We start from the raw sequence: 17,129 nt of genomic DNA on the forward strand, positions 1-17,129 counted from the left end.
GAAGATAAAAGGGTCTGAATGGTAGAGTTTTTGTTGATCTAAATTTTTTGTGTGGAGTGATTTTTTTATGAAGTGATTATATGGCTGAAAATAATTTTTTTAGTGATTCTTTAAAATAAAATATATGGAGTAATTGATTCTATGCGAAAAGTAAACCAGAGAAAGTTGTTTCTCTCTCTAGTTTTTAGTTTATTTCAGAAAATTACTCTAACAGATTTTACCTAGAAAACTAAAAAATCTTACTGGACAACTTAGTGCAAAACTAACCAGCCCATTACCTAAGTGACATCTGATATTGAGTTATTCTGCATTTCTGCTCTTTGCTTTGCTAACCAGCCTAGCCCCCGTATCATTTTGTTGTGGATCCGCCCCTATCCGTTCAAGTGACGATAGATGGTTTAGGAGTGATAAAGAGCAAATACTGAAAAGCATATCACGTTGGCAGCAAAAATACGAATTTGTACAATATATTTGAGCGTATTTAATAAAATGGATAATATTTTTCTGTATTTACGATTCTAGCATCCATATTCGGTGCACGACGGCGTACCGAAAAACCATTTTCGGCACACCGTGCACCAAATACAGATGCTAGAATCGTAAATAAAAAATATATTATCTATTTCATTAAATACACTCAAATATATTGTACAAATTCGTATTTTTGTCCACGTTGACAAGAGGAAAGGACTAATGTGAAAAAATCGAGGGAGGTCCATAGTTCGTGGTATGGCCGTACGAAGTGACAATCAAGACCGTTGGTTTTTTTCATCCATGGTTAGAGGACTTCATTTCTCTTTTGCTGCAAGGAGGTTCCTCGTGGTTGGTTCGAGACGTATGTTTCCAGGAAACCAGCCAATGAGAACTCAGAAGGATGTAGCTTGGGACCACCAGAAGAACCTTTGGTGTACAAAATATGAAAAGAAATCAACAACCCAAGTAAATTCCAAAAAAGAAAGGTAACCGGATTAAGATTCCCAAGCTGTGTCTTGCGTTAGATCCGAAACAAGAATCCAAATCCAACATCGGTCGGCTTCAACATTGTCTGTCTGATTGTCTCAAGCGCATGAATTTCAGATAGCAGCAGAGCTTCTTCTAAATTCCTACCAAAACATCCTCTTCTAAGCAGGCCTTAACGAAGTAGCTACCTGGGTACTGGGTACTTTCACAAGCAAGTTAAAACTTTAAAATCCACAGAAGAAATACACAAACAAGTTGAAGGAATTGGAATTTTCGTTTTATGAGGTGCAACGAAAGTTACATCGCCAGAAGAAAGAAGTTCAGTCTCTGGAATCTCTCAAACTTCAGCAAAATCTAACTCCGAATCTTTGGTGTGCTGGCCTTCTCGGTTAATTAAGCATAAGAAACAGAGAAGGCTCACGATGCATCACAGGTCCTCGTCGGCATATCAAATGCCAAATATCAAATCCATCACATTGGTTACAATTGATTTTGCTGGTGCAGCAACGCTGCGGGTTGCAGGACGGCCTGCATCTCGGTTAACATTTGTGTTAGCCTTCGGGTCATATGGGCGAGGCAAGGCTCCTAGCTGGTTTGATGCACCTGTGCTCTTCAAGGCAAGTGACTTTGAAGGCAATGAAACCATGAAGCCACCTTGATTGCTTCCAGTGAACCTCTCATCAAGCTGCTGCCGGTGCACCGGATCAATAGGCTTCACTCCAACTATGAGACCGCTGCTTAATTGGATACCATTCTTTTGAAGGGCCTTCCGAGCATCATAGGTGCGCTTCAAGACCAATTATAACATGAAGAAAGCAGTCAGTTTTTTGACAGATTAAACAAAAGATTTGTCACATAACAATGTAGAGACCTATCATATGATGCACGTACACCGCAGGGAGACAATGATTTGTCAAAGTAACAGTTAGGCAATAACTTGTTCAAAATTTCAAAGATATCAGAAAACAAATTAGTCTGAAACTGTAGGAACATTGGGGGGAAAAGTCCATCTAAAAAGGTAGATTTGATAGTCACGGTAGACTGTACAGGTTCATAACCTGAATTCTCAATACATACAAAAAAACTAGCATTGCCACCAACAAAACTACTTGATGACAAAAGGGGCTTTGAAGAATTGCTCTTTGAATAAGCCTAATAACTAGAATGTTCCAAGGGTATTTAGTAAGTACTCAGAATGCCTAACAGATTATACTATTTGGTTTTGTTTTCCAACATCTTACAACCAAGAGGTCATGGATGTTTACAGACCCATCATTAGACCCATAAAGATGGATTATACTATAATTTGGAAATTTGAAATAGTAATAAAATGTTCCTTCATATGATGATGAAAACATATCCAAGACTAACTTATACCCACATGCTTCAAGTTCAAATGATAACCAAACAATATACCACAGCAAGTACACATGTGGGAATATAACTTGGTGTTCATGGTGGCCTATGCCATTCTTTTAACTGAAACTGATATGTAGAACATGCAACCTTATAACATGTGCGACAAAGCAACTGAAAACCACTGGTAAGCAAAACCTGAGCTATTACAACTACTTTGGGAAACATTGGTGCAGGGAAATCACCAAGGTATAACAGAACTTGCGAGCACAAAGGTAATTGAATATATCATTACCTGATATAATATGTGGATCCAATTACCATCTCTTGGACCAGAGTGATGTCTCAATATTACTCCGCATTTCTCAAACTCCCGAAGAACAAGGTTGGTATCACCAGTGGAGAATCTGTATAAAAAATAACAAAAAAAGGAACCAATTTAGCATACAAGGGGGAAGCGCCCTACAGTTTGGGGTTAGCAAATAAGTGTCCAGGAAAAGCTAATCGATAACCGATACCTGCTTTCTCAAGCAAAATCTAGGAACTTATTGGCAAATAAGTGCCCAGGAAAAACTAATCGATAACTGATGCATGTCTTCTAAGGACCAATGGGCAATGCGCAGGCAAGCATGCACCTCGTCAACGCACACAAGAGCAAGTAAGGGTGGCAACTCATACTACGCAATAATCACCTCAGGTGCACAACGCTATTTTTAGAACCGAATCTACCATATACTGATATACATACGCGTCTACCAACACATTTCCAATCCACTACAAAATTGAGCATAAGCACCATTTACTAACCCGAATACAGTGACCCACTCCTCCCGTTCAAACCGTTCAACCTCCCCTCCGTTCGCCACCGGCTCCGTCCTAGCCGGTGCTTGCGCCGGAGTCACAGGCGACTGCGCCTCCGCAGCCGGGGCAGGAGGAGGGGTGCCGGGACTCGAAGGCGGCGGCAACGCGAGAACCTCCTTCCGGGCCGGCTCCACGACCCCATCCATGGGGGATCCGGGCGCAGAAAACGTCGCCTTGCCGCGGGACCGGTCCCATGACGGCGAGCGGCTGGCGGCGGCGCGCGGGGAGGGAGAGGAGGGGACGGGGAGGAGGTCGGAGGCGGTGGGGTCGGGGGAGAAGTCGGCCGCGGCGAAGCGGTCGTCGAGGGTGAAGAGAGGCGGCGGCGGCGGTGTGGCGGCGGCGGCGTAAGGGGACCCGGCGGGGGACGAAGCGAAGCGGGAGGCCGCGCGGTGGGTCGGGATCGGGGAGGCGAGGTCGCGGAAGAACGGGGACTGCCGCGCGGCGCCACGGCCGCGGCGCGAGGCGGCGGGGGACCGGGAGGAGGAGGAAGCCATGGGGGGAGGTGCGGCGCTGGCAGGGGTTGAGGTTTTGGAGTCCGGAGTTGGTGGTGCGCCCTTTCCCTCCTGCAGCGTGGAGAGGGGAGCGGGGCGGCGGCCGAGCGAGCTGGGTGGCTGGGTGTTCGTTGTGGCCTGTGGGGCGCGGAAGCCTCTGCCTCTGCCTCTGCCTTGCCTAGTTGCTCGCCTTTATTGGGCCTCGTTATGGCTTGCGAGTTGCGACTTGCGAGGCTGGAAACTTGGGCATTGGAACAGTCCAACCCGAATTGGTTGACGAGGAGTAAGTAAATAGCGATCCATAAATTTTGCAGGAACCTGCTACTCCCTCTAGTCTGAAATAATATTATTTTATATATTAATATAGTTTTTAAAATATAATTTTGACTACTATTTTTATTATAATATATTAATAAATATAATAAATATATTATTATAAAAATATTTTTTAAAACAAATCTACCTGTATAATTTTCAAGTATCTAAATTTAATATAAAAAATAATTTATAACCAAAATTTGAAATAGTTGTGATAACACACAACCTAAAACGATATTTATTTTGGAATGAGTAGAATTTTCCTGACATATGGAATAATTACAAACTACTCGATTTTTCATGATATAGTGTATCATCCGCGTTAAGGGCGTGTTTAGACTGTTGTTTCGCCAAAAAATTGGCGTTGACCCCGTTTTCTATGGACGTCAATAGTTAGCGAGCCCAGCTCTCATCGCCCAGCGCTTAGTTTTTTCTCCCCAATCACGGGCGGCGTTCGGTTTCTGCGTCAAACTTTTGATGAGCCAACGGAATGGCAAGGTTAGTAAGGGCTCAATCCAAGTTCCGTGCTTTTTCCACATGTGTTGAACTTGGAACCGAACTACATCAGCCAAACCATTGGAAACTGCTGCACACCGTGGGGGCAGCTTGCCCGGTTGAGGAAAGTATCAGCACTCAGCAAGTCAGCAGGAACACTTGATGATACTTCAGCAATCCAGCATACCCTGCCATTTTCCAGGTGCTAGGAAGGCAGGCAGAACATCTGATAGAATTACAGGTAGAGATGCCGTGAATATTTGACATGGAAGGCTACCAAGCCCACTACTTGAGGATTACAGATGTTTGAAGTTTCCCTTTGACACACGATACAAGTAATCCTTTACTTGGACCGTTCGACGGTACCTCCTTCAGAACTACAAATACCTTTTCAGCTTCACAAACTGTATTAAGATGAAGCATAAAAGATTACCAGTGACGGAGCTTGCACCAAAATTAAGATGGTCGATCAAAGGACTGTGTACTAATATTTATATAATTAGATGATTTATTACCTAACATCAATGCTATATTTAAGAGTTTGAAGTTATAATTCTAAAAATATTTATTAGTCATTAGTGACAGATTAAGATTACAATCCGTAACTAATGTTCAGTCAATAATGACGGGTCACGATTACGATCTGTCACTAATAACTGAACATCAGTGACGAATCATAGTTATGATCCATTACTAATGATATCAATAGTGATGGGTCACCACCTGTTACTAATATCTGTTATTACTTATCACTAATAACTTTTTTATGTTAGAAAGCCGATAGGTTAGCAAGATTGCAAAATAATGCATCAGAACGAACAGAAGACTGAGCATCTTTGGGATCACAACAAACACATTTTCCCCAGTAACTGAATCGATGTCTGCTTTCCTCCGTTGCACCGCAAGATTGCTCTATATTATTCTCTACCGAAGTGCCAAACAATTCTAAAACCATTATTGTGCTTCATGGATGCTAGTTAGCTATCATACCCCCAATACTCGAGCAAGAGAGGTGTTTGTCTTGTCGATAACGGGTTACTACATGGGCTTAATGGTTGCCAGTTTTGCTGGCTCTTAGGATACAAGTTCTGTATTTTTTATTATTAGGTCAGCCTAAACCTAAAAAAACAAGCTAGAGATTTATTTTCACTTAATTAAGTTGCGAAAAAATAAACTAAGTAGTTATACAAAACGACCTAAATCTCGGCTCAAATGGGCATCGTTGGGCTGACACCTGCTACTGGGCAGTGCTGGGCGCTTGGCCCGTACGGGCTGGGCACAAGCATGCAGGCCGAAATTAACAAGTGAAGCTAGAATATCATTCCTCCCAAAAAAAACAAGTGAAGCTAGATTTCGCTGCTCATGCACGAACTAATTAGCTGTACTAATTTCGCAGGTTATTCATGCGTGCATGTCGTACCACGCATGCATGCATACTACGTACATTGGACTTGCACGTGCTTGGTACTGGGTATGCACGTGTCCCATCGTTGTGCCTCTTGATCTGGGCAGGCATTCGAGCCTGGCAGAAAGTAAGTTCGGCGCATAGCACGGCAGACTATTTCTCGCCTAATTTGCTCCAACTTCGTCGCCTCGTCGGTGCAAAAGAAAACTCGTTGAGCTTCGTGTCAGATCGTGAAGCAAAATTTGGTGTTGGGCAGCCAAGCCAATTAAAGCTCTCCGTTTTCGCCCTGCCTTCTTGTGAGTTGTGTCATCCTCCACGGCCTTGTACACGACGAGACAAGGGAACACGTATCATTCGTTCTCTGAAAGATGCTGAGACGCATTACCCATCCCAGTGGCGGATCCAGGATTTTAGGCAAAGATGATCCAGAGCGCGTGTTGCAGCCGAGCCTAGGCCAGCGGCGCTGCAGGCTGAGCTGCTGAGGGACGGCCGAACGGACGGGAGTCGAGCTGCTCTGCTCGCCGTGCCCGCGCGCTACTGCTCCCCTCATCGTGCCCTAAAAACAGTACGCACACATTAACATCCCAGCTCCATTGCAATGTCCAACACAACTGCATAAGTTGCATGCAGGATTCAGTAGTAGCAAATCCCTCACTCGCATGAAATCCAAACCATCGGTCCATACACCTTGACCTAAAAAACACCAAATTATCTACCTCCTAGACCGAATCAGGCTGACAATCCGCACTAAATCCATCGTTTCACACCCACATGCAGGCAAAGTGATTCGCACCAAGTACGAGAATAAGCTTTTAGAAACGGAAGACCCAACCCAATGCTTCTCGAAACGGGTCTACCATAAACACGAAGAGAAAAAACTCCGCATGACTTATAACAATTCGGATCGAAACGCAGCGAGCCTGACGGATCGAGCGGATAGCAGCGCCGTGATGCAATACTGGAGTAAGAAGGGGTGTGGCGGAACTGGAGCGAACCAGCGCAGGTCTTCTCCTTGGTGAGCTTGTAGATGAGCACGGCGATCCTGAGCGCATGCGCGGCCTCGGCGGCGACGAAGAGGTTGTCGTGGTCGTGGATGATGAAGCGGATGAAGACGAGCGCAGCCATGCCAGCTACGACGGCGAGGAAGGCCTTGACCTTGGGCGACTACCGCCGCAGTCACCCCAACGTGCAGCACCGTCTTCACCCCAGCGCCCAGTACCGCCCCCATCAGCCTTCGTGACGCCCTCATCTCCCCGCTCCCGCTGCCGATCGGCAAAGGCGAAGGCGAGCTCTGGCTCCGCTCGCCGCTGCTCCGCGCCCGCTGCGCTGCCCGCCGCTGCTCCGCTCGCCGGTGCAAATTCTTAGGGTGGTCCACGGCCCACCCGTGCCACCCTTTGGATCCGCCACTGCCATCATGTGGCACCCAGCCACCCATGAACTTCGGCACCGAAAAAACAACAACACCCAGCACAATTGCACGAAGCATTCGAAGCATTGCTTTATCATACCCGCAGCTTCTCCGGCATTCTACGATCTACGTCAGAACTACACGACATGCATATCCTCCTTCCAATCAAAAATAAATATCATTTTATATCAACATGATCTTAAAATACGATTTTAATTATTACTTTTTATTATAATATATTGATTGAATATAGCAAAAATATATTATTATAAAAATATTTTTCAAAACAAATCTACTTATATTATTTTTAACTATATAAACTCAATACGTAAAGAGTAATTTATAGCTATAGTTTTAAATAGTTGACTGCACGTAATAAAACCAATCATTACAGTGGGAAAAATTCAACGAACAACAATCAACCAAGCATCGTGTTCGCACACGCTACCGCTCTAGTTCGACACGCCGTGGCGCAAGACTGACCGAGCTAGGTTCGCGCGTAGCAATGAAACCCGACACAGGCTCATCGCATGCAGTTACATATGCACGGGTGAAGTGAGCTATGTTAGGTTCCTGTGCTAGAACAAATTCGGGTTTTAGACTTGGTATGATTGCTCGTATTTTTTAATTAATCTTGAAAGAAAGTATATACACATGCAAATATGTTCGATGATCAAAACATATAACATATCAATTTTATTTAGGTGTGTGCTATATTTTAATCACGTGTGGTTACTGAAGTGAGTATAATCTCGTGAATATATAGGCATGGCGGGCGCTAGGGGAGTAGGGAGCATGGACTGCTTGAGCCGGAAACGTAGCCGGATGGCGCCACGAGGCGGCCGGCACTGACCGCCAGGAGGTGTCACGTCCGCGCGCGGCGACCTCACGGGGCCGGTGGCGGTGGGATCCATCATCCATCACTTCGCTCTGGGCCGTGGTGAACGTGGGCGCGGATGCGGAAATTGGAAATTTTGGCCCGTGTAGCTGTTACTGGGGAAACATCGCCAAAAAAAAGTTACTACTGGGGAAGGGGGAAAAGATAAGATAGGGTGATTCTAAACTTTCTAATTTGTGATGTTTTGTCCCCATGGTCGGGATGCTAACATTTTCTTTGAGCTAAGGTATCGGGAGTGCTGTCTTCACTCCAAGCCATCGTCAAAAGAATATTAAAGAAAAAAATCATGTCACCTCAGCTTGATTTTCGCAAGCTTCACTAAAGCCCCTCCAGTATATAATTCATAAACTATTATGAAACGGCATATTACATAAGTTGTCCTAGTGACATCTTTACATTTATATCAAAACCGAAACGTTTCGTGTGAAATATGTACAAAATTCATTTGTATCACTCAAATGGGTCCTACAATACAATGTGCCACTGTGCATGCCTTGCCTCTTATAAGTACAGTCCCGAGTTCTTTTTTTATGCAGCAGCAGCAGCGTGGTGCCACTAACTCACGCCCTGTCTGGATCGCATGATGTTCAAAGGAAATTTAAAGGATTCGTGTGGTTTTATATTTTTAGATGGGACTTGCTAGCTATCTGATGATATATAAATTCATCGAATTCCTAACCTTTGGATCTTCATCGGACATCTCAAATCAACGTCAACTTCATATACTAATCTCTATAACCGAATACTAGGTGGAAATCCTATTCCTCATGAACCCACATCACCATTTGGTCGGCCACGTCTGATACAACAACGAGTGCATATATACCATCGGATCGTAGCCTACGTGTGAGTCATCTTCGCGATTCATTCAGACCGCGTCGATCCTTATCCTTCCCTCCTCACGGTACCTCACTCTTTTCTACTATCCTTCTCCCTCCACTGCAGCTGCCCATGCCAATCTGCTATCCACCACACAATCGCCACCCAATTCAAGGAGGAGACCCCCGAACGACAGCATAGTTCGAAAGCACACTAGAGAATGAAGAAAGGAGGAGCAAAACATGATGGGATTGAGCACAGATATCCGAAAATCAACCGTGGGATTGCCAACAAACCTGAACCCCCTCTCGAGCTTGATTCCGCACCCACGGGCTATAATCCACTGACATCCCCATTCGCATCCCAGGAGCTCTCACATCCTTTCCCCTCTCTTTCTAGGACTCCAACGTCGCACGTGTACCCCTCACCCACCGTGAGTCGCCGCCAAAGCTCCTCGTCATCATTGTGCCACTGCAAGCCTCCTCGGCAACCACATGACCCCAAAACGGGATCCTCGTTGCTCGGAGATCTTGCTCCGCTCGTCACCGTTGCAATCCACCCACCGAAGCCCAGCTCCAACGAGCTCCCGTGGTTGCGCTGCCATGTCCTTCATCACCGCCGTCGTCTACACACTAGAGCCTAGGTAAAATCCTCTTCTGCCATCTGATGTCGCACCAACGGTAGATATTAAAACGTCTCATACCCTATCATTTGTACCTAGTCAGCATGTAATCCGCGTCATCATCGCAACGCCAGCACCACGTAGGCGCAATTCTCCTACGTGGCAGCTCAGTCAGCGTCGACCTGCCTCGTTTGCATGCCACATTAGCATCGTACTTTTCTTTTTCTTTTTAAACCCTCTGCTCACGTCAGCCATACGCAATAAAGACTTTTCTTTAAAAAAAATAATTCGCAAAATCCTAAAACCTGAAAATAGCTTCTTGTTTAACAGAAAATTTTGGTAAATTCATAATAAATCAAACTAAGGTTTTAAAAATGTTTTCTCAACAAAATAAATTAAATTAAATGTTTTAATTATATTTAAATATGGTTTAGTAATAAAAACAATAAATAAAATTTGAATAATGTTTTTGAAAATATAAATAATAGTCTTAATGTTAAAATATGTTTCTTTAATTCTGGAAAATCAGTGAATAACTAGGATAAATTAATAAATGTGTTTCTTTAGTAAAATAATTTAAAACAATTTTCTTTAATTCTTTTAGGTGTTTCTTTAATTCCTAAAAAATCTTTTTAATTCCAAAAATTGCTAGAAAACCCAAAGAACCCTAGAAAATACCCAGTGCCTAAAAAACCCAAGAAAAATCCTACGCCCTTTTTCCACCATTCCAAAACCATATCTCCACCATCGCAACTCTGATCAAATCATTTCCTTCACCAATAATTCACCAAAAATCATAAAATTAATAAACAAAATCATAAAATTAATAAACAATCAGCGATAATAGAGGGCCATCCCATTCTTCGGGTGAGTTCACCATTGCCAATCCAACGACACAAATGGTGGAGAAAAATCTAGAGTGCCCAAAGCAGCACATACAAAGATGGAATGGGTTTTTGCAGAGCTCCTCCAAGCTCTGGGGTGACTGGGATAGCTCAGAGACAACATGGGCACTGTTGATTGACTCGGCGATAAGATGTACGTAGTGGGGGAAAAAGGAGAGGAGAGGAGCTGCTGCTTGGGCTAGGAAGGAGCAGCAGGACGAGGAGATAGGAAATTGTTGCTGCTGCTACAATGCAACAACAGCTACAGAACAGAGAGAAGGATCATGACATGTGTAAATCATTTGGAGGCTGCGGGGTAGAGTAGCAATACATGTAGGGCTGGGGGCCAATTGGAAGGGTGTGTGCAGGAAGCAGGCTTCCATGGCTGCCATGGAGAGCAGTATTCACCTGAATAGCCCGTGTATATTTCGAATTATAAATTCCTCAAAGTGGTCCACTTTTAAGACTTCTAGAAATTTTTAATGCCTCAAATAAATTCTCAAAAAATTGGAGAAATTCACTAATGTTCCTCTCATCTGATATACCAATTTATAAAATTACTAATGTTCCTCTCATCTGATATACCAATTTATAAAATTATTCTCAAATATATATTATATGGTAAAAAAGTGAATTGCTTTGTAATGCTCCATTTAATTGTATATTTATTCTTTCATGTGATTTTCACTTCTTAATTCAATTTGAATTCAAACTAATTCAAATATGCACAAATTTATCCAAATGATTATGAAAAGCATGTAAATATGAATATGCACAAATTTAGGGGTGCGACAAACCTCCCCCTTAAAAGAACCTCGTCCTGAGATTCAGGTGAGCTTTGGAGAGGGTGTAATGAAATTAAGAGTTCAAGAGTTGAGCAGTCAGACAATAATTTACCAAAGTTTTATATTACTAATATCCATAATTAGATCTTTATATCATACTATTTTATAATTGACTCACTAAATCCATTATTATATACCAAAAACAAAAAGACATGGGTGGCCACGCGCAAAAAAACCGTCGTCATCGTCGGCCACATGCAAAAATGTGACTACTGGCCATCGGTCATGACGAAGAAGAAGTAGTCGTCGTCATCATCATTGTCCTCATCCTCGCCTTCACCACCAATCTCGTCGGACTCCTCCTCATCATCATCATCTAAGCTCGACTGGGGCTTCTTCGCATTCGGCTTGTCGAGGACAAAGTCCCACATGTCGTCCTTAGAAAAGGACCCTTTGTCGAGTCAGCAGAGTTCGAGGTCTCCGCCTCATCGTCGAACAATGGCGCAGGTGTGGGAGGTGTGTCTGGAGAAGGTGGCAGCGGTGGAGTGGAATCGTGTGGATCCATCACGCGACGACAGTGGAGGGGAGATGGTGAGAGCGAGAGTGAGAGAGCGATCTAATGAGAGCTTCTGTGGTCGAGTGTGAAATATTTAAAAGCGCTCGTGAGAAGCCGAGCAGGCGGGCGCGTGAAGTCGTACGGATTTTTAGAAATCACCATCGGTTATTAAAAGTATGTCTTTTAATAAACTAATATCATTACCAGTTTAATGAAGCATTAGTGGTGAAAATTTAATTAGCACTATCGGTTCATATAATAAACCAATAATGATAATCACTAACACTGCTGGTTCTGGCTGATTCGGTTTTTTATGTGTTCCTATGAGCTTATGAATCTACATTAAATATGGGGCAATGATAACCCTTTCTGTGATAGTGCGTTCATAATATAAAAGCTAATTTTCATTATTTATAATCCATATTGTACTACTAAATCCAAAATTGATAGTCTGGTAAAAAAGAGATTCTACTTATTCTACGGACTAAACTAGATTACTACGATCTAAAATTAAAATAAACATATTCTAAATTAGGCTAAGAAAAAGTATAATGAAACCACATCACTTTACATAATGGATGAGAGAGAGAAAGAGAGGGAATGGACCGACTGCTTGCATGAGTGACCGGCTAGAGCACTAGATAACAGACCTACCGATAGGCTTAATTGGAGCCCACGCACATTTTGTTTGATACAGTTTATTGCTAGCTTTTGTTTCTCAGAAACTATAAGCTAAAGCAAATAGACTGATTTATTATTATCTTTTGAAAAGCTGAAAAACTGTTTTACGATGAAATTAACTAAAAACTAATAAGTTGATTAAGAATGATTTTTCTGAAAAGTTAGTATGCTAAAAACTTAAAAAATTCTTGTGAAAATTAACAACTTTTAATATAAACCATAAACTGTTTTCAACAAAAGCTCGTAAATTGCAGCTGTGACAAACACAACCGTAGTTTGCTCTGCACGCGATTTGTGGAGCCTGCGCTTTCGATGGCGAGCTTAGGGACAACGATGACAACCGGGGATGCAGCGGCGGGCACAAGGGGCGATGGTGGGCTCGAGCAGCTGCGACGTCCGGTTCTGCGGTAGGGTGAGCAGTAGCGGCGTCGGGTTCTGAGGGAGGACGAGCGACGGCGGTGTGTGGTTCCATGGGCAGGTGAGCGGTTGCCGCAGCAGGTTCAGAGGGTAGGCAAGCGGCCGTGGGCGCGAGGTGCGCTCCGCAGTCCGCGCGACGCATCCGTGCCCTTCCGCCTCCAAGCGTTCTTCCTGCTACCGGTTACAAATGCATCGTGAATTGAACACAAGGCCACTGCTGTTCTGATCACGCAGGGCCATCGAGCGCCAGACTCCTTAGGTGGTCGGTGGAGGAGATCACGAAATTAATCTATTTATCTATTCTTCTTGGGATTCATAAACTGATTCTTGAAGATAAAGGCTTGACGATCCTGATCAGATCAAGCACAACATAGGTGACTTAGGGAATTTTTGGAGAAAACAAGAACATCTGCGAGGGTTTGTTTGTTTGTCTAAATTGCCCTTAGCCTGACTTTAAATGTATATAATCTCAGAAAGAAACGTATTTGATAGCCTGTATCTACTATTACTGTCTGTATGAGTGGATAAAAATATACGATCTTATCCCGGCTCTACATCTGCTCTGTAGCATCTAGGCCCCTAGGTAAGAGGTAAGAGTTTCGGTGATTAATGACAACCGTATCATTCTAACATATGTGTTTTGAACGGTATCAAAGAAAAAGAAAAACTTAGTTCACAATGATGCTTTGATTCTCTTGGCCCTTTAAGCGCTTATATGGACGATCAAATGACATGTGCATGAAGATTAAGGATCTTCTAGTTCTAAGTGTCACAAAGAGATGAAGGACACTTAGAGTAGTATAGGTTCTATTTTTTTTTAGTCTTTTGACCGTACTATAAAGGGGGGTTAAGAGTTGTAGCTTGACCTAGGTGAGTCTAGACGGAGTTGATGCACACTTGTGCTCTAGAGCTAGGTAGCTCATACAAGCTTTTGGTTGAGTGTCCAAGAAGTTAGAACTCAAGATTGTTTAAATTGGTTGAATTCAGCGAATATTCAACACACCGGATGATCCTCTGTATGAAGAGTGTACTCACCGGAGTTTATTTTGGTCGAGGTCGGCGGAATTCTTTAGCTTGGTCAGGATGGTCCGGCGCCAAAATTGTTGTCAGCACCTGTCGGAGGATGAACTCCTGTCGCAGGGATCCCGAGAGACCCCTTTTTAAAGATTCGGCCGGGGGATGATCCTGAATGAGCTCGTCGGGGAAATAAATGGAAACGGAAAGAAATGCAACGGCCGGTGGTGGGGGATGATCGTCCTAGTGCAAAAAAGAGATAAATGCACCGGAGTTTAGACAGGTTCGGGCCGCACGGGGGCGTAATACCCTACTCCTGTGTGGATGCAATATCCTTCCTTGAAGGGAATTCTTCAAGGATGTGTCTGGTTACAAGGGTGTATTGTCTAACAGAGAGCTTGGGGCTCCCGTGCTCTAGCTCTACTTGAGCTTGCTTGTGATGTTCTTCGTCTCTTGTGGTCTCTTCTCTTGATCTCGTCTTGTCTGGCTTAGTTGTTTCTTGGCTTAGTTGTTTCTTGGCTTAGTTGCCTTCATGTGTTCTCCATCCTTTCCTTTTATACACACGCCGACCTCGACTTATCCCGAATGGGAAAGAGGGGGCGCGAGTGCCAAGGCGCCACGGAGAAAGGCGTCATCATTCCGTCTGGGCGAAGTGACAGGGGCGGTGGAAAAATGCGGCGTGCATCCGACCACCCGCCACTGTGGACGTCCTCCGGCGCCGTTGAGAGGGCCCACCGGGCGGCCACAGAGGCACCCGACGCGCCCACCCTGTCTTGTTCTTCTGTCAGGGCAAGGTGGCAGGCGGAACGCTTTGATTCTGGCAACGTTATCCCGAGGTACCCCGGATGATACGGGACGGGACTCGTGCAATTAATGGACCCACGCCCCCCTGCCAAAGCATGGCAGGGACTGACATCATGGCATGGGCAGCTGAGAATGTCAGGATGTCAGGACGCGCGTGCCCATTAAATGCGGTATTAGACCTTTGACTGGCTGACACCCCGCCGACGGGACCCTTCGGGTCGTCGAGGCGTCAGGCGATCTTGCGCGAACCTTCGGGGAACCGAGTGCTCGGGGGCTGCCACGTGCAGCCCCGAGCACTCTCTCCCGAGCACTCCTGTAGGACCCTTCGGGGAACCGAGTCCTCGGGGGCTGCCACGTGCAGCCCCGAGCACTCTCTCCCGAGCACTTCTGTAGGACCTTCGGGGAACCGAGTCCTCGGGGGCTGCCACGTGCAGCCCCGAGCACTCTCTCCCGAGCACTTGGGCAGATCCTTCGGGGAATCGAGTCCTCGGGGCTACCACGTGCAACCCCGAGCACTTGGGCAGATCCTTCGGGGAACCGAGTCCTCGGGGGCTACCACGTGCAGCCCCGAGCACTCTCTCCCGAGCACTCCTTTAGACCCTTCGGGGAACCGAGTCCTCGGGGGCTGCCACATGCAGCCCCGAGCACTCTCTCCCGAGCACTTGGCTGTTCGACTCATCGGGGGACTATGGTACTCGGGGGTGAGTGGGAAACCCCTTCGAGCACTTTCTTCCCGGTACTTGGACTCTGCGGGTCATCGGGGAACTGGGGTGCTCGGGAACCAGAGGCTGTGGCCTCGAGCACCTTCTCTCGGAACTTAGATTTTCCTCATCCTGCAGGGGGGACTTCGCGGGATGGTGACACGTGGCGGACGGCTGGCCCGGTCTCGGGACTCAGGGACCCCTGGTTCCCGATACACCGACAGTAGCCCCCGGGCCCATTGGTAGGCGATGGCACGGAGACTGCGGATGGGCCCTTCGTCGCGGCCGAGGCCGAGGCTGGCGTGGACGCCACATGGCAGGCTTTCGAAAGGTGGCCTTTAGAGACCCGGGCCTCGGGTAGGACCCAACGGGGAAACGAGTAGACGCATGTCCACACAACTCCCGAAGGGTATGATGACCGTACGGGCGGCACGCGCGGCCACAGCGCAGATCGAGGAAAATACGCCTGGCAGCCGCTGACGCCGCACGATCGGCGGGAGATTCGCCTGGCGGTTGCATCGATCGAGGCGGCACTTCGCCGAGCGAACCGTTGGCGGCAATATTTGAACTTTGAGATATAAAAAGGGGGAGGAGATCGGTCCGTCCCCCTCTTTACGCCTTCTTGCACTCCTGCTCTTGCCTTCTTCGTGCTCCGAAGCCCTTAGGAAATTTTCAGACGACCGGAGCACTTTTCCTTCCCTTTCACCATCACCAAAACACCTCCACTCTTGCCGAGATGCCGAGGGTCGGGGGAGGCCGTCGGGACAAGGCTCCGGACAGCATTCTGCCGGAGTCTCGTCTGAGGAACGAAGAGGCGGCGGCCAAGATCAGGAAGTTGCTGGTGCCCGAGGGGCAAGAGGGAGCTGTGGTGGTGACGCCGGTGAGCCTGACGCCGGTGACGACCGTTCCCGGGCGGATCGTTCTCTTCACGTCTTTCGTGGCGGCGGGGTTGGTGCCGCCATTCTCCACTTTCGTCCTTCAAGTGCTCGAGACCTACGGCATCCAACTGGTGCACCTGAGCCCCAACTCCGTCGTGGTGTTGGCGATCTTCGCGCACCTCTGCGAGATGTTCATGGGGGTGGCGCCTTCGGCGATGCTGCTTCGACACTTCTTCGTTCTTCGGCCAGTGGGGAAGAAGAGAGGGCACTCCACGGCGGATGTCGCAGGGTGCTGCAACCTTCGGCTACGGGACGACCTGGGGGAGCACTACATCCCCCAGGTACTGCACAACAAGTGGGAGGAATGGCGACGGGACTGGTTCTTCGTCGACGTCGACCCCCACGAGCGCCTCAAACTACCAGAAGCGGCGGCGGAACCTCGGAGATCGACATGGGAGGCGCCGCCGCCAGAAGACGCGAGGCTGGAGCCGGTGTTGGAGCGCATCCGGCTCCTGCGCGACTCCAGGCTGATTTCCGTCATGGTGGTGGTGGACTTCCTGCGCCGTCGTCTGGCGCCTCTGCGGGAGCGGGCACGGCCGTGTTGGTTCTACACCGGGTCGGAGGACATCACCCGGACCCAAGTCGGTGCAAGCTGGGACCTGGGCCTGGCGGAGCTGAGGGGCATGACGCGGGTGATCACTGGAGTAGAAGACATGGGCCGGGCGGAACTCCCGTGGCCGGAGATGGCGCTCTGCGCCAATCCCGATCGGGTGGCG

At 46.7% G+C, this 17,129-nt stretch overlaps 1 protein-coding gene across 1 annotated transcript; it reads right to left on the reverse strand.

Moving 5' to 3' along the window:
• Window positions 1-968: 968 nt before the first annotated feature.
• Window positions 969-3,827, reverse strand: LOC133885770 (nuclear pore complex protein NUP35-like). The gene is made up of 3 exons (XM_062325516.1): window positions 3,124-3,827; window positions 2,612-2,723; window positions 969-1,747 (listed from the first exon to the last, which is right to left on the reverse strand). The coding sequence occupies exons 1-3, from the start codon at window positions 3,669-3,671 to the stop codon at window positions 1,409-1,411; spliced, it is 999 nt and encodes a 332-aa protein (XP_062181500.1). The 5' UTR covers window positions 3,672-3,827; the 3' UTR covers window positions 969-1,408.
• Between the last annotated feature and the right edge of the window lie 13,302 nt (window positions 3,828-17,129).

The sequence above is a fragment of the Phragmites australis genome, chromosome 11 (genome assembly GCF_958298935.1).
Source record: "Phragmites australis chromosome 11, lpPhrAust1.1, whole genome shotgun sequence".
In the NCBI taxonomy this organism is placed as follows: Eukaryota; Viridiplantae; Streptophyta; class Magnoliopsida; order Poales; family Poaceae; genus Phragmites; species Phragmites australis.

Excerpts from the sequence above, each read along its gene's own strand:
- LOC133885770 (XM_062325516.1), bottom strand. The coding sequence starts at position 3,671 with ATGGCTTCCTCCTCCTCCCGGTCCCCCGCCGCCTCGCGCCGCGGCCGT. Across the intron at positions 2,724-3,123 it reads GAGTGGGTCACTGTATTCGG|ATTCTCCACTGGTGATACCA; the intron begins GTTAGTAAATGG and ends TTTTTTATACAG. Across the intron at positions 1,748-2,611 it reads GGATCCACATATTATATCAG|CGCACCTATGATGCTCGGAA; the intron begins GTAATGATATAT and ends TTGGTCTTGAAG.